This window comes from Ictalurus punctatus, unplaced genomic scaffold (assembly GCF_001660625.3).
Source record: "Ictalurus punctatus breed USDA103 unplaced genomic scaffold, Coco_2.0 Super-Scaffold_100, whole genome shotgun sequence".
Classification (NCBI taxonomy): Eukaryota; Metazoa; Chordata; class Actinopteri; order Siluriformes; family Ictaluridae; genus Ictalurus; species Ictalurus punctatus.
In genome coordinates this window covers 1,198,155-1,216,133 of record NW_026521086.1, presented here as the reverse complement: position 1 = coordinate 1,216,133, position 17,979 = coordinate 1,198,155, and the positions used below count along the sequence as shown (strand labels likewise).

The window sequence follows — 17,979 nt, the reverse complement described above, 5'->3', positions numbered from 1 at the left end:
ATTAATGCTACTTTTAAATGGTTTTACTCTTCACCTTATAAATCTGAATTTCCTGCAGACGATACTAAAGTGAATGCATTTCTTCAAGACCTTTGTAACCCTGTTAGTGATTCGAATACTGCCATGCAACTGGACTCCCCACTCTCTTCAAGAAATTTGAATTCAGTTAAAACTATGCAATCTAACAAAGCTCCTGGCCCGGACGGGTTTCCAGTTGAATTTTTTAAAATGTTTATCGGAAAATTAGCTCCATTGCTTTTATCTGTGTTCAACGAATCCTTGGAATGTGTCTTTGCCTCTGACTCTGACACAAGCCACGATAGCTCTGCTTCTTAAGGAGGGTAAGGATCCAACCTCCTGTGGTTCTTATAGGCCGCTGTCTCTGCTTAATGCAGATGTAAAGGTGTTGGTGAAAGTAATGGCATCTCGTTTAGAGGACATTATCCCTTATATTATATGTGAAGAGCAGAAGGGTTTTATAAAGGGACGTCAGATGTTTTTCAATACCCGTACGCTCTTTAATATAATTTATTCAAAGCATTCGGCAGTGCTTCCTGAGATTGTGATTTCATTAGATGCTGAAAAAAGCATTTGATAGGGTTGAGTGGGAGTATTTGTTTGCAGTCTTGAGGAAGTTCGGATTTGGGGATGAGTTTATTTCTTGGATTAGCCTCCTTTACTCAACCCCTAATGCCAGGGTTCAGACAAACGATCTCGTCAAGGTTGTCCTTTATCCCCTCTGCTTTTTGCTGTCGCTATCGAACCTCTGTCTATCGCATTAAGATCTTCTCCCTTGTTTAAAGGAATAGTTCTATACGGTGTAGAATACAAATTGTCGCTATATGCTGATGATTTGTTATTGTATGTAACCGATCCTGTTGCCTCTATGCCTGCTGTCTTGGCTGTTCTGGAATCCTTCGGTGTTGTCTCTGGTTATAAATTAAATTTGGATAAAACCGACTGTTTTCCTGTCAATACTGCAGCATTTTCTCTCCAACAGTCAGATTTACCGTTTCGATTTAGTCAGTAAGGGTTTAAATACCTAGGTATCAACGTGACACGTTCTCTATCTAATCTTTCATCAGCTAACTTCACTCCCCTTATCTCAAAGGTTAAATCTAACATTCAGATTTGGGTAACTTACCCCTTTCTCTAATTGTCAGGATCAATGTCGTCAAAATGAATATATTACCGAAGTTTCTTTTCTTGTTCCAGCAAGTGCCTCTTTCTCTGCCAAAATCATTCTTCGATTCATTGGATAAGATAATTAGTACTTTTATTTGGGGAGGGAAGCCACCAAGGGTTAGTAAATTATTGCAGAAATGTAGACTTAGTGGAGGACTTGCATTACCCAATTTTCAATTCTATTACTGGGCTGCGCACATCCATAAACTCTGCTACTGGGTTAAATCTCCTGGATCTTCTTGGTCTAAATTGGAACTATTGTCGTGTAGGGAATCCTCTTCACCTGCTTTACTTTACTCCTCTTTACCTACAAAACTCTCCCTATATACTGATAATCTAGTTGTCCTCAACACTTAGGACTTAGGACTTGGTATCAATTTAGACGGCGCTTTAAATTTGTAGGTGCATCCTCTTTGTGTCCTTTAGTCAACAACCACCTATTTCCTCCATCGTGTTTGGACTCCACATTCTCAGTGTGGGATGACAAGGGTATTGAACAAGTTAGAAATCTGTATCACGAAGGTGTGTTCGATAGCTTTGCCAATCTGGCATACTCTTATGACCTCCCTGTGACTCATTTTTTTCGGTATTTTCAAATTCAGAATTTCGTTTCTAGATGTTTTCCTGATTTCCCCTCTGCGCCTCCTGAACAGGCTTGGGAAAGCTTGTTTTCAAACAATCCACATCAGAGAGGAATGATTTCTAGGATTTATGATTTCATTCTGGCGTTAGGTAGTGAGTCGTGTAACAAAGTTAGGAATGCGTGGGAAACGGAGTTAGGAGTACAGATAAGTGAGGGGTGTTGGGAACGTGCTATAGGGAGGGTACAGTCTACCACTTCCTGTGCTCGTCTTGGACTCATCCAGTTCAAAGTTTTACACAGAGTCCATCTGTCCAAGTCGAGACTTTCTGTGATGTATCCGGACGTAGAGGACAAGTGTGATTAAATGCCATGGCTCTCCCTGTCATCTTGGCCATAGGTTTTTCTTCTGCCCTGATCTCCATGGTTTTTGGACTGTTTTTTTACCATCATGTCCACTATTCTCAGGGTAGATTTAAATCCTTGTCCATTGATTGCTGTATTTGGGATTCCTGATGCCTCAGTTCCATTGAGCTTGATACAAAAGGATGTTTTTGCTTTCACATCCCTTATAGCAAGACGTTCCCTACTGTTGCAGTGGAAGTCTGCTAAATACCCATCTATCTCCCAGCGGCTAAAGGGCGTGATGTTTTTTCTGAAACTCGAGAAAATAACATAGGATGAATGGTTGTACGGACAAGTTTTTTTATAAAGGGCATCCCTTTATTGTATACTTTATGGAGTTAGACACTTCCCACTTAAATTTTTGTGCCTGTTGTTGGATTTTACAATATCTTTATAACCAGCGACAGTTATTGGGTATCCATGATGAGGCGGGGGCGGGTTTTCTGCATTTTTAACTTTGTTTTCTTTTGTTAGTGAAAAAAGAAGAAAAACCTGTGAATGTTTACTGCTGTGTGTTGCTCAATTTGTTTTCCTTGGGAAAGGGAGGGGAGGAGAGAAGAGAAAAGGTGATGTTCAGTTGACATGTAGACGTGTTCAGGAGAAATGTTCAATAAAAATGAAACTGGAAAGAAAAAAGTAGTTTAAAATAAACTTTAATTTCCATAAGTTAGGTGGTTAGATCTGGAATTTTGTCTGAAGTAAATCAGACACAGAGATAAAGTAGTGTGATAAGATTTAGGAATGATCACGGTGATCAAACTGGCTGGAATTACCTGTGCAATAAACAGTTACAGTGAGGGGAAAAAAGTATTTGATCCCCTGCTGATTCTGTACGTTTGCCCACTGACAAAGAAATGATCCGTCTATAACTTTAATGGTAGATTTATTTGAACAGTGAGAGACAGAATAACAACAAAAAAATCCAGAAAAACGCACGTCAAAAATGTTATAAATTAATTTGCATTTTAATGAGGTAAAAGTATTTGACCCCCTCTCAATCAGAAAGATTTCTGGCTCCCAGGTGTCTTTTATTTTTTAATTTTTGACATGTGTTTTTCTGGATTTTTTTTGTTATTCTGTCTCTCACTGTTCAAATACAACTACCATTAAAATTATAGACTGATCATTTCTTTGTCAGTGGGCAAACGTACAAAATCAGCAGGGGAACAAATACTTTTTTCCCTCACTGTATAATGCACACCTTCCAGCCAATCAGAATCCAGTATTCACACTGACCGTGGTATAAGTGTAATTAATGCTTAAGATTCATAATGACTGTACGATATGTGTTGCTTTATTCCAAAGCTGCAGTTCATAGAAACCTCTTCACGGCTAAAGCTGCAGAGATGGAGGTCGAGGGGACCATGAAGAGGCGGCTCCAGCTGGCATCAGAGCGAGAGTGTGGGCGCAAGAGCAGACTTTTGATAAAGGAGGGTATTTACAGTGTTTTAACTGCTGTGTTTTTTGCGCTATTATTAATTTGTTAAAATGTTCATATTATAGTCTATTTTTAATTGTTTATAAAAGTCCTTGCTGTTTTTAAGTGGCTGAATTAGTGTGTGTGCGCGCGCGCGTGTGTGTGCGTGTTGGTAGCTGGGTGGGTATATAGTTCTGGTCTGAAGTTGACATACCCATTGCAGGAGAAAGAGACCCTGTGTAATCTGTTTAAACGACTTTTACGCATGTTTTGCAGAGAGATCATTTTCACCTTGCTGTTCGGGTCTCTGTCCCACACTGTTACAGTGCAGTATTGAGAGCGTGAGGGAGATCGATTTTCTATCAGAAACAGTAACTATATAAAATGGACGTCAACACGCAGCACTCTGTGAGGTCATTTCTCGCTCTCAACAGAGTAGTTGTGATTGTTCAGTGTTTACGACGGGGCCAAAACATTCAAGGCCATGGTGTATTTTGACTGTTCCTGTAGCATAATCTCACCAAACTGTGTGTACACGAGTAAAATATAGATAATTCACAATAATTTAATATCAGATATCAGTTAGATTCAGCTTCGGACACAAGTTCCAGGTACTGATCGAGAAGGAGTGGATCAGCTTCGGACACAAGCTGACCTCGGTGCGTATGAGCAGTGAGGGCGTGGCTGTGTGTGGGTGCGTGAACGCATGTATATTTAACCCCATCTTTCTCTCTCTGTGTGTTTCTCAGCGTGTCGGCCTTGGAGATGAGAATCACGCCAACTCGGAACGATCCCCTCTCTTTGTGCAGTTCATCGACTGTGTGTGGCAGATGATGAGACAGGTCAGCTACTGATGCTTTACACCACAACACTGTTGAATTCTCCAATCTGATTGGTCAGAAGGCGTTGGAGACATTTCTGGAACAGCAAGATTCTGATTCCAGCTGCAAGGGAAATTACAGCTTTATAGTGATGTGCTCGTTCTCGTTCCTATAGTAACAGCTCATTGACAGGGTCTAGTATGGCGTACGCAATACATATTCTAAGCTTAATCGTAAACATATTATAAACATGTCACTTAAAGAAAAAGACGTATGATCATTGTGATCTAGTTAAGATTTATAAGTTATCTATTTATGGAAGTTTTATGGAAGTAGTCTCCAGTGTCACGGCAGAGAGGACATTGCACTTTCCAGTTTCTCAGTAACATTGCAAGTCTTATTCATTTCAAGAGTTAGGGGGAAAAAAGAGAGGCTTGTGAGGGAACTATTGTTTTATTTTAATGTTATAAAGTAAGAGATCATAATGAGAACTAACTCTCTTTTCCAGGACATTCCAAATTGTTCTTTGGCTATCCCCCATGTTTGTGCAATGGTTCAGACCGGTTTTTCCTCTTTTCGCAGCTTCAAAATGGCTTGCTTTTCTCCCATAGACAGCTCTCTGGTCTTCATGTCGGTTTATTCTTTTTAACAACAAATGCTGTCTCCACAGGTGAAACCCAGGGCTCAAACCAAGAGAAGACATTCAGAGCTATTCATTGTTTAAAGTCCATTTAACGAGGTACACCTGGCCAGCAAGAAAAAAACATCAGTCACTCGTTCCAGTATTTTTGAACAGTTAATGAATAGGATGGCTTCAAAAAAGCTGCCATATTTTAAGCTGTGTAACACGTCTAGATGTAAATATGAGGAAATGAAAGCTGAAGTTCTGATCTATCGTCTCATATTCGTCTTTTATCTCAAACCCAAATGTCTTCAGTATACAGCAAAAGCAAGTGAATTGGCCTTGATGTTCCAATACTTTTGAAGAGGACTCTAATTGTAAGAATTAAATATAATTTCCGTACTGAACAAAGACTGATTATCTGTTCAGGCGTTATTGTGCAGATCCACATTTAAGCATCTTACTATACACCGAGTTCAAAGAGCTTTTTCTCATCCCCATCCTGGATCGCCCCTACAGCTGCCTGTTTGGTACATTCCTCTACAGCAGTGAGCAGGAGAGAATGGAAAAGGTACGCTCCACATTTCTCCACTAATGGGCGGAGGCTTTCCAGCCTGTCTGATTTTTCTGAATGGAAATGAATTTGTCTAAGTGTCTTATGACTTCTCTCTCTGTCTCTCTCTCTCTTTTGTTTTTAGGACGTACAGGGTAAAACAGTCACTGTGGTCCTACGTTAACAGTCAGCCGGAGGACTTCACTAACCCGTTCTATGTGGACTGTAAAAACCAGGTGCTGTATCCACTGGCCAGTCTCACACATCTGGAGCTCTGGGTGGGTTATTATGTGCGTTGGAACCCACGCATGAGACCACAGGTTGGAAAATGCTCAAAAATAGTGCTTCCAATATATACCAAAATACCTAGTTACTTGTATAACTGAACAGTGTCACTTCAGACACATGATGAATGTCACTTTTTATTACTAGATGTTTCTGGGTTTTAACACCAAGTTTGCTTTAAAAAAACAAAACCATTTCTATCAGCACAAAGCTAAAAAAAACACAAAAGCTGGAGTAATGGGTCGGTAAGCATAAAAAGTGCCGTACACAGTGGAACTGGACACACGAGGATCTCTGACACTGTTGACTCTTCAGTGGTTCCATTTTCTGTTCTAGTTTGTAGGTACAGGTTTCAGTCTTCAACAACATTGTAGTTTTCTTTTTAAAATGCACTCCTTGGTTGTGCTCACTGCATTACAAACTCAAGTCCAACATTGTGAGATTATTTTTTTTTAAGTGTGTTGAAATGTAGTTTTCTTGTGATTCCTCTATATTCCTGTATATTTCATGATTGGCTGGTTAGAAAACTACATGAACGTACAGGTGTTCCTAATAAAGTGGATGGTGAGTGAACATGACGTGGCTGAAACGATTTCCAAAACACTTCAGGAGCAGCTAGCGATAAAGATTAAGGTTACACCGGCTTGATGACTGATCTTTTAATAATGATACATAAATAAATAGAAAGCGAATGGAATGATTTAGAAAATCGGTGTCCCAGAACGAAACTGATGTTTGTGTGCTTTGTTGATTATGTAGATGCCGCTCCATCAGAATCTGAGAGAGTTATTGTTTTTGCATGAAGAACGTGGAGGAGCTCCAGAGAGAGGCCACGTCATCCTGCTCCATCTCCTCATCCTCAGAGCATACTTCTCCCTCCTCACATAGTGGTACACCACTTCACACTGCTGTCTAAATACACACGCGCACACACACACACATACATACATTTAAGAGCACACACTGTCTTTACTCAATGAATACACTCAGGCACAAGTAGGGAGTGGATGAGTATGAAGCGGGCACACACACACACACACATTCCTGTTTGCAATTTTTTTAACTATAGAGAAGTAACCTAGTGTCACATTTTATAAATCTTTAATACTTAAAAATGGATCTTGGATCAATGAGGTTTTCTACTGTTCTCAAGGTTTGGCATGCTGTGCATCCTGAGATGCTTTTCTGCTCACCATGTATGTAAAGAGAGCTTATTTGATGTTACCATGGCCGTCCTATTAACTTGACCCAGTCTGGCCATTCTCCTTTCGTCAACAAGGTGTTTCCACCCCGAGAACTGCCACTTACCGGATGTTTTTCACACAAGTGTGTGTGTGTGTGTGTGTGTGTGGAAATCCTAGGAGAGCCGAAGTTTCTGGAGTACTCAGACAAGACCATTTAGAATCTACAACCATGCCACGGATAAAATCACTGGATTACATTCTGGTGTTTGATGTGAATATTGACTGAAGCTCTTCATCTGATCCTGCTTGATGTTGTACACTGTGGTGTTGCCATATGATTGGCTGATTGGATAATTGTATGAATGAGCACATGTACAAGTGATCAGTGAGCACATCTATCTACCATAGAGGTATTTTGGGGCAATACTTGACAATGTACCTGACTTTGTTACACTTGTGGCCAAGTTGAAGAAGCTTTTGACATCCCAATGGAAAATAATAAATAAAACAATCCAGGACAAATTCATTTTCAGTCTTTTTTTTATTGTTTTTTTCCCCCTTCATGTTAATCTCTTTCTACAGAACCCATCCAAACTTCATATGTCAATGTAGTAAGCAAGATAAACTGTCTACAGATAAAGAATCTAAGCATGCATCTGTTTTCACCCTTATAGAAAAAGTTTTGCAGTTCCTATCCAAAAGACACCAAGAGCCCAGATGTCCTTAGAAACTAAATGTAACCTCCAACTCGTGGCCTTTTCAGAAACTCGATTCCCAGACGTCGCCACACTGATCACAGTGCATCCTTCAAATCCACCGTGCAGCGGAAATGGACCAGTCGATTTAAACGGATTGTTGAAAATGTACGTTGTTCAAGGCATTTGTGGATTTGAAATTTCGCTACAAACCGAGTCTGAACAGTCGCCAGAATCTGAGGCAAAAACACACGAAGGAACGAGATCACGTCGTCATTGCCTCGTCTCTGTTGTTCTACATTTTTGACAAAAGTAAGACCAGAGATGCTGCGTTAAAGTGGTCAAGAAAATTACACCAGAGTAAAAAAAATCCCATTGGGTTAGATTATAAACATCGACTGAAACTCTCGATAGGACGTGACACTGTTGGAGAGTTGCATACGAGCGGACATTCAACAATATTTAGTAGAAGTGTTGTGGATGTTTTCGTCTGTGTTCGTCTGTAATATACTGGACTGTCCTACCAAGAGTTCGACCACATACACATTCAACTGAAGCTCATACAGTCAGCATACTGAACTCTCCTTTTTGCCATAGTGCGGCCGCTTAACAGGATAAGGCCTCAGAAGTCAAGCACCAGCAGCTTGTGGCTAAAAAACTGCAGCAGAATTGAGCTCGGTTAGGAGGTGACGGGTGACGGAAAAAAGCCGGGGAACCTCGGAAAGGAAAACAGGGCTGTGTTCCAAATCTTTTATCGCCTCCTCTTCAAACTCCAAAAACCTCTGGGCCCTACAGCTAAATCCAAAGCTGAGGAAAACAACCGTTCAACTATGAAGGCCTTCTCAAACACAATGTTTGAGCGAAGGGAGGAAATGATCAAACACAGATCAATTGGAACACAGCCCATACAGCAAAACCGTAAAAAGGTGCCATAGAGCGTAAATGATTCAAAAAGACACAAATCTAAGCCCAGTACAACCAGTTGAACATGAATAACACGCAAAGCACATTTCACAAGCATGATATCTTTCAAAAATGTCCAAAAGTACAAATTCCCTAATAAAGGAAAAAGACATGTTTGTGCTAACATGTAAGACTTGAGTTTCCACATCTTCCAAACAAGTACACTTCAGCGTCTTCGTTACTGTAAGCTCGGCTCTGAAAATCTGCTACCACTGTTGTACCAGTAAACACACACACACAGAGCAAGTTAGCAAAGATTGGTCAACAAGGTTTCTTCAACACAACCACCTTTTTATACACGTATGCTCACTTCATATTGTCAGTCCCTTTTTAAAAGTGAATTAAACCATGAGCAGCTATCTTCTCAAAAGTCCGGTCAATTTCAGAGCACAAAAAAACTGCCTATATACACAACAATTCAGTCCCACGGCTCTGAAAGAAATGCAGAGCACAAATGTACAAATCACTGTGATTTCTATTTTTCTTAAATGTGAAAAGGATGCTTGTAAAAAGATGATAAATCTTCACTGGGAATTAATTTAAGGTCATCAACAATTAATTTATAAATCAGGGGAGCCTGGCTCTGGTCCTGAATTCCTGTGATCATGCACAGTGTGATGATTTCTCATCTAACACTCCTACCTAATGACCCGAGGACTTAAATCGGGTGTGATTCAGGAAAATCCCCAAACTGTACTGGACTGTAATCTTACAGGACCACAGTAAGGCTTCCCTGCTCTAAAGCGTTTACTATAGAAATATTTATTTGAACATGATGTGGATAATCTAATCACAGACTCTGGATTAATAGTGCACACAGCGATGCTTTCACACAAAAGTGTGATGGACACTAAAAAGCTGGAGCAGCACTAATGCATGAATAGTTTGTCTCAGAGTTTGTACTTTCAGTTAGAAACACATTAAACCTCTGCACAGTTTCCAACTTCATATGAATAATATTGTAAACAGTCGTATTAGTGAGAATGAGGACAAACAGTTAAATATTCACAGAAAGTTTGACTTGGTCACAAAGCAGATGTCCCTCCCCTCCCCCCACTGAGAGCATGTATGCATTGAGCAGTGCTCCCTCTTCAGGCTGGGAGATGTATCACAGGTTACACCACGTTGTCTTCTGTGGGCGGCTCAGCACTGGGGGGCTGGAGGAGAGTTTGTTGAACTGTAAAATGACATTTTCACTTAGGGGTGTACTCACTTTTGTTGCCAGCGGTTTAGACATTAATGTCTGTGTGTTGAGTTATTTTGAGGGGACAGCAAATTTACACTGTTCCACAAGCTGTACACTCACTACTTTACATTGTAGCACAGTGTCATTTCTTCAGTGTCGTCACATGGAAAAGATATCATCAAATAGTACCATAGCAGGCTGAGAGTTTCACATCAACAAAGGTCAAGCGTGCTCATTAGAATATCAGCCTGGAAAGTTTTCAAATCGGTCTTATCAGTGTTTTTTTGCTCGCTCATTCACACTTTGCACTATGGTTACGATAACAGTCTATCCTTCTGCCCAACATGGATAAAACTGGCCACGTCAGCCATTTTGACAGCCTGTGGTGTTGTCTGGTTAAAAATGTGTGTAAGTTTATATTCTAGATTATATTTGTAGTACATCTCTTTGCACATGCACTTTTTCCCCTTAATAGTACAGGGACATACTTGTGCATGAAAAGCAGATAGAACAGTATAATCAAAAAGAGTGCGAAGAAGGGGAAAAAAGTAGAGTACTCGTGACCCCGCCCTCCTTTAAGCCAACCAATGAAAGCAAAGCTCGTTATCAAACAAAATCAAGGTCTACAAAATAACCTGTTGGGAGAACACCACATATAAACACTACACCTTAAAGTGATTAACATCCTATATAAGGTTTGCATAATTATTAGCTTCTCCAATTCAGGAAAATGGGTCAAAAAAAAAAGGTCAGAAATTGTAAAATGCCTATCAGGGGGCTACAGCACACTGACGATCCCAAAATTATTGAGGTGTGACCTCCCAAGAAAAATGCTTTGTGATGAATACTCGACAGGGGGCAAAAAACCACGGAGAAGAAAAGGCGCTAGTTGACTGCAAAAGACTAAGAAGAATAAAACGTGAGAGAACCCATTAGCCAGCACTGCCACCATGTTTCAGAACTGCAACCTTCCACGAGTGTCCAGAAATACAAGGTGGCAAGTGCTCAGAGACATGGCTACAGTAAGGAAGGCTGAAATACAACCGCCACTGCATAAGACTTACAAGCTGAAGCATCATGACTGGGCCAAGAAATACCTGAAGACCGTTCCTTATAGGTTTCATGGACCAATGAAATAAGAGTGACTATAGATGGAGCAGATGGACCTTTTCCGTCTGGTTAAAGATGGACTGAAAATGAACTCCCAAATCTACTGCCAGTTTGTAGAAGATCCTTTCTTCAACAATGGTACAGGAAGAAGTCAGCAACGTTCAAGAAGACCATGATCTTTATGCAGGACAATGCTCCATTCAGCTAAAATGGATCATGAACAGATCAAGAAACTGACATTCAATGGATGGAAGGCTCATGGCGGTTATTGAAAAGAAGGGTGGCTACATTCATCACTGAATAGCTTTGAAGGGCCAAAATAGTTCATTGTTACTTCACTGAATAACTTCCTGAGAAATTACATTTTTTTATTTGTTAAACCTTCTATTTTGTTGGGAAAGAAACATTTAGGATCAACTGAGACCACTGTATTTGTTCACCAATCAAATTAAGCTGAGAAGTACCATTTGCCATGTGTTTGGGTTTTTTTTTCTTTTTACAGGCCTAGTTAAATAAATTGGAATATAGAAGTACAGTAGAAACGAGAAACCGGACTGAATGCACGTTTTTAAAACGGCTATAGTTGTGTATCCGTGGATTGCAGGCGTGAAAAAGTGAAAAACTGAAATCTGACTGAAGCGAATGTAGTTCAGTTCAGTCTGAAGTTGTAGAGGAAACATTCGCACTCTGTAATTTAGTTTTGTAACGCCACACAGATCATAAGCTCTGTTAGAAATTATATATCGGAGCTACAAACCCCACCCTGATCCGCTGACTCAACACCGCCATCTTGTGTTTGTGTGTATGTGTTGCTGTGTTCATGAGGCAGTTTTGCTTAGTGTTTTCTTTAAGGTTTAATGTTCTATATTATTGTGTGTGTGTGTGTTTATGTATTTTAGTGTGAGCTGTAGTTTTGCTTTGTAATTTTACGTGTTTTGTTTGCACAATGTATTATTAGAAACAGGGCTTCTCTGTATAGGAGAACAGTTGTTTTGTGTTATTAACAGCAAGTTATATCGCTTATTGTGAACCGTTATGTGTGCAGGAGGCGGTTCAGCTGGACGGAGAGATCCTGCATGCGCTGTGAAGCGAGTGTGTTCTGTGGCGTATCGGCACCTGGACAAGCACAAGATCGAGCCGGTGCTCTACATGATGGAGTGGTTCATGTGCGCCTTCTCCAGAACTCTGCCCTGGGCCTCGGTCCTCAGAGTGTGGGACATGTTCCTGTGTGACGGTCAGACACAAACACACACTTGTCCTTCTTTTCTTTCTGTGTTGATTCTCTCTCTCATTCTTTCTTTGTGTAGGAGTGAAAATGATATTCTGTGTGGGTTTGGTGGTGTTGACGTCCATGCTGGGTACTCGGGATAAGCTCAAGGCCTGTCCGGGTCAGTATGAGACCATGGAGGTCCTCAGAGCGATTGAGCCTAGATACATGCAGGAGGGCTTCTTCGTGCTCCAGGTAACACAACAGAGAGAAGGAGGAGGAGGATGATGATGATGGGTCTCTCACTACTGTAACATTTCCTGTCATTACTGTAACTATGCGAGTCCATGCCATGGTGATCAAGCATGTTTTATCCATCATCACCTTCGTATTTCTACAAAATTAGCATTCATAAATATTTATCATCGTCTTTTACATGACGTTGTAATGAAGCCCATTCTAACACATTAAGTACAGTAGAATGACATTCTATTCCAGTTCATTTTTGTGACTGATTTTTGCTGTAGGTTCTGGAGTTGCAGGTATCGGCACAGGACGTGGAACGTGAGCAACGCACGCAGCTGAAGCGCTGGAAGAAGAAGCACGGCAAGCCCGGCCCCAAACTCCCTCAGAGAATGCACAGTGCTCGCACCATCATGGCCACCGAGCCTCATACACACCAAGACCTCCGCCAGAAACCCACCATTATGGTCCAGTACCCATCAGTCCCTGAGGAGAAGTCCGAGCCGAACCTCAGGAAGAAGAGAGGGAGCCTGAAGAAAAACCAAGCCCTCATTCCGAACCCCTACGCTCTACCTGGCGAGTCTAAACCTAGTCAGATATTGGACATACAGCTTCTGAACCAGGAAAATCTCAATCTTGTACTTCCAAATACACCATCACATCCACCACGGCTCCCTACAATGCAGGAAAATCAGGTCAAAGAGACGAGCACTTCTACAGAGCAGCTCGTGCAGCGTCCTCGAATTCCTCCATCGATAAGAAACTGGCGGAATCTATCCCTCTGCAACATCTATCCCTCCTTACTGCTCCTGTACACGGATCACCTTCAGCGTAGCGTCCTCACCTGCTGAAATGTCCTCCTGTCCAATCCGGACAACCTGACCATGATGAGCTCCCTAATAATACATAAAACTCAGCCACCATTTTGGATCCATCTACACACTCAAGCCCTCTGCTAACGCACAACGCACCTGCCACCCACGACTCGCCTGCTGCTCCCGAGTACAAAAAGAACACTCATTGATTTTTATTTTTTTTTGTTGTGCGTGTTAAACAGTGTGATACGTTGAGGAATTGATTATTGGCACACGTCTACTGAATAGCAAGAATCGTTAAGTCTTTAACGTGTGTAAACTATACTTGTTATAAACTATACGTGTTATAGTTTACACCGGAGGAACTGCAAACAATCTGAGAGAGGACCACACTTGGTCCAAAAATGTACACACACTCCACAAAAACTCTGCAGTGCCTGAGGACTGTTTACTCGCTCCAGTCTTCAGAAGGGAAACTACCTACAGATTCACTTTTGAAAGACTTTCACAGGCATCACAAACATTTGTTTATATTGCACTCGTATCAATTTGGCAGGTTTTTTTCTTCTTAATCCGAAGCAACCACCACTTCTTTGTGTTTGTATTTCACAAATTTCCTTACCACATCTTACAAGAGCTGCACGACAATCACAACAATCCTGTACAATAGGCACAGCCTTTTCATTAACATAACCTCAGTGAAATATCCTCTGTCTGTATACTTTACACGCAAACAAAACAACTCAAGCTGAGAACTTTATTGCTGATTCACGTTATACCACACCGCCTTCTAATATAGATCTGATCTATATTATATATACGTGTACCTTAGATAACGCCTCTCTGAACGCCATGGTGGGACGTTCCCGAGTTGAAGTACTGTACAAGTCCTAAGCATTAGATCACCCCAATTACTCTTGTATACTCTTTCCATACCATCGTGATCTTTGCCTGACGAAGCCATACACAAAACATATTTGACATTTGGGGCCTAATTCTAAAATCACCACATACAAAATGCACAACCATTTTGTCTTGCTGCCATCACAAAATAATAATGTTTAAACCTTAAGTAACAGGGTCACAGAGGGTGTATATATTTTTCCACACTACATGAAGTTTTGGGATCCTTATAGACTGTGGAACAGAAGTGTACTCAGTGTGTCTCCACCGTTTTATTTCATATTGGAGTACAACCATTTTTCTTTTTTACCATTAAGGATGAAACACTTGTTTCTTTTAAAACATCATCTTTAAATGTTTTTCTACCTCCTAACTAAACCCTCGGACTTAAGACACGATCTTTGGAGCTGTTGACGCCCTGCTCAGGGTTAAACAACAACGTCTTTACATTACCTTCATTAATAATTTGTCAATCTATCCTCTTGGTTTTTTTATTTTTTTTTGGAGCAAAAGTCAGGTCCTCTCTCGTTTCAACAGGTCCTCTTGTTGGTGAATACACAGCAATCTTCTAAGGGTATTAGCATTTCTCGGAGCAGACATTGTAACAGATAGTTGCAGAGTTTCTTCTGTGTTTTAACCACAACGTCTTAACCATTATTTTAACACTGAGACACACGACTCCCTTTAATTCATTAACAAACACATTTGTAAGAATTCTGGTCAGCAAAACCCCCAAAAGAACACCTGTGTCTCTCTCTCTCACACCCACCCCCGCACACCCACATGGTCATCAGAGATCATAAATGTACTGCTGGGACATGGGATGTCAAAGCATAGACGAAAGCTTATGTATTTAGCGATAGTTCTGTGTAAGTATCCTCGTTGGCGAACCATTTTCTGAAATCTTGTTTATAGTTTAAACAAAATGCACGACTCTTTTAAAACACCGTCTTTAAAAAAGGTTTTTCACCCTTAAATTAACCTGGTTAGAAGGTAGGATATGTAATACATATTTTCATTTTCTTCAGGCATATTGTCACTTCAGTCTTCACAACGAATAACACCGATGGTTTTGACCTTTCTTTCAGTAAAAGAGAACAACGACATCATACAGCCTTGAAGGACTGTAGAAATTTTTATTTTACATCCTAAAGGGTTAGGTTTAGAAGGCATGTAATACGCGCGTTTCTTATAAAACACCGTCTTTAAAACGTTTACCTCCTAAAGGGACCTATTTAGAAGGTATGTAAAAACTTTTTTTTTTTTTTGAACATTTCTTTGGGTATATCAATGTTTTAGAGTATTTATTTCAGTACATTTTTATTCAAAGTCATGCCAATTTCTCAAAAGTGCAATCAATAAAGTTTAATTTATTTCACAAGCTTACATTCTGCTCATTTATGTTCACATTCAACCATCGTGTATTTTCTAAAAGCGGAGCTATACAAAACAAACCCCCACAATCTAAATTTAATGTGGGGTTGCAAGATAAAAATTCTAATTTATTGAATTAATTAAATTTTTAAAGTTGTACACATTATTTTGATGAGTTGTGTTGACATAATAATGTTGATAATTACATCAACTTAACATTGTGTGTAATTTCTGAATTAATTGATTTAAAACAAAATTTACGTCATAGTACATTTACATTTATTCATTTAACAGAGTGTTCGAGGACCTGTAGACTGAACAAATACTAAGGACATTACAATATGAGTATCATTTCACTTACCATTAAATTCTACTAAAGCAATGAATTTGGGGCATGTTCTCAATAGTGATATGACCAATAGTGGACTCGTGTATAGGCTACACCGGCTAATACATTTGATGGACTATTTTGCGCTACTACACGTAGCTACCGCTAGTCATATTTAGCAGTGTAATTTGAATATCTACTCTTTCGTTTACCGTAGCAGTGGATAAGAAGGAAAAAGTTTCATTTGACAAATCTGCTCTTCTAGAGAGGGCTTTTCATTTGTGCTATAGGAAAGATAAGCATGATTACATTTCTGCTTATTCATGTAAACCTCAACTACATTGTGTAATCTAATTTCATGTATTGATACATTTTTTATTTTATTTTTAAAAATCTTTTGTCATTCCCACATGTAGCCTTCTAGCTCCACAGCCTTTGGACTGTGGATAGTAGATAAAAGTAGTAGACACAGTGTGCAATATGTGCAATGTTCAGTAGGTCATATAATAATAATAATAATAATAATAATAATAATGAGTCTTTATTGATCACATATACATTACAGCACAGTGAAATTCTTTCCTTTGCATATCCCAGGTTGTTAGGAAGTTGGGGTCAGAGCACAGGGTCAGCCATTATACAGCGCCCCTGGAGTAGAGAGGGTTAAGGGCCTTGCTCAAGGGCCCAACAGTAGCAGTGCTGCCCCCATCTTGAATCATATTATCGTAAATACTTAAATGTGCAGTCATTTGTTTCTTTTTTTCCACTTTTTTATTCAATTCCTACTTATTCAGGCTCAGAGTCATGTAGGCTGCATTGAATTTTATTTTCAATTCCCTCATCTCTTTTTCAGTGACTTTATCACTAGCACGTTGCACTGCTTTCACGATTGGGGTGGCACGAGGGGCAGACCTAGCAATGACACAATCCCTGGCGGTCTCATGTTTTGTACTCTCTCCATGCTTCTTTACGGTTTCTTTTTTAAAATGACTCGAACTGGTAATGAACTCTGTTTTACCAGCAATATCTTGTCCTGCTTTAGCACAAAAGGTGCAGTACATTTTCCCTTTGTCATAACGTAACCAGGCGAAGTCTTGTAGCCAAGCTGATTTAAACTGTCTTGTCGGGATGAGAGCTGCAGAGACTGGAGAAGACTCAACTCGCTGCGCTTGGCTGTCATCATCTGTAAAAGATTGCACACCGATTGAAACCGGCTGGGATGACTCAAATGTCACTTGAGAACTTTCACTGGTCGAGTTGGTCTCAACATCGTGGGCATCTGATGTAGAGGAGGCAGGGTTTGGACAGGCAGGGAATGAGGAAAAAGTCTGATATTTTTCTTGTCAGCTGACTAACGTTAGTTAACTACGCAGTTAGCTAGCCTACATATAACGGATAAATTCACATTCTAACAAACTAAACCACATCAAACTAAATTAAACACCTTTAATAAAAAGGCTCAGGCAGGGTTAGGTTAGGCGATGACTCCACCCAACACTCATTGGTGTGGGAGGTGGCACAGGCACAAAACCTTGTCCTTCATTCTGCATATATTTCTCTATATGTATTTAACATTCTATGAGAAAATATCAGTTGTATAAAAAAATGGAAAATTAATTATATCATTTTTTAAATCTATATATTGTGTTAAAAATGAATTCTGCCACTTTAAAAAAAAAATAATTTTCATGAATCTCATGAAAATGAATCAACGTAAATGAATCACATGTAAATGAACCATATGAAAATGAATAAATAAATTAAAGACTTTAAAAAAAAATCTGTCTAAATGTAAGACGTTCTAGGTGAGGTTAACTATTGGGGGTTGGAGGATCAGTTTAGAGAACATATTATTTGTTTCTGATGGTTAAGTTCAGGGTTAGGGTTGGCCCCTAAGTTTCAACATTAGAAAAAGGAGTTTTTATTGGTTAAAAATTAGGTGATTAGAGTTTATTGTTTGGGTAAGCTCCTAGATTTCAAGATAAAAAATGGTTTTAATCGTTGGAATAGAAGTTCTAACTGGGTTTAAAGGTACTGGATCTATGTTCCCCATCCCTATTGTCCAACTTGTACAGATGAAATTTAATCTGGCCCAAATTTAGG

General features: G+C 39.8%; 1 protein-coding gene across 25 annotated transcripts in view; it reads left to right on the top strand.

Moving 5' to 3' along the window:
- LOC108262448 (TBC1 domain family member 10A) overlaps window positions 1–15,555 on the top strand; it is a 168,976-nt gene extending 153,421 nt beyond the window's left edge. For 7 of the 25 annotated variants that reach the window (XM_053678389.1, XM_053678390.1, XM_053678392.1 and 4 more), the window contains 6 exons: window positions 4,337–5,601; window positions 5,729–5,903; window positions 6,628–6,758; window positions 12,052–12,240; window positions 12,314–12,468; window positions 12,741–15,555. In XM_053678389.1, the coding sequence (XP_053534364.1) occupies window positions 6,668–6,758; window positions 12,052–12,240; window positions 12,314–12,468; window positions 12,741–13,307 (1,002 nt within the window). In that variant the 5' untranslated portion in view covers window positions 4,337–5,601; window positions 5,729–5,903; window positions 6,628–6,667 and the 3' untranslated portion in view covers window positions 13,308–15,555. Of the gene's footprint in view, window positions 1–3,475; window positions 4,247–4,336; window positions 5,602–5,728; window positions 5,904–5,931; window positions 6,502–6,627; window positions 6,759–7,886; window positions 7,916–12,051; window positions 12,469–12,740 lie in introns of those variants that run through there. The other 18 variants (XM_053678393.1, XM_053678380.1, XM_053678376.1 and 15 more) reach the window with 14 other exon arrangements.
- The last annotated feature ends 2,424 nt before the right edge of the window (window positions 15,556–17,979 follow it).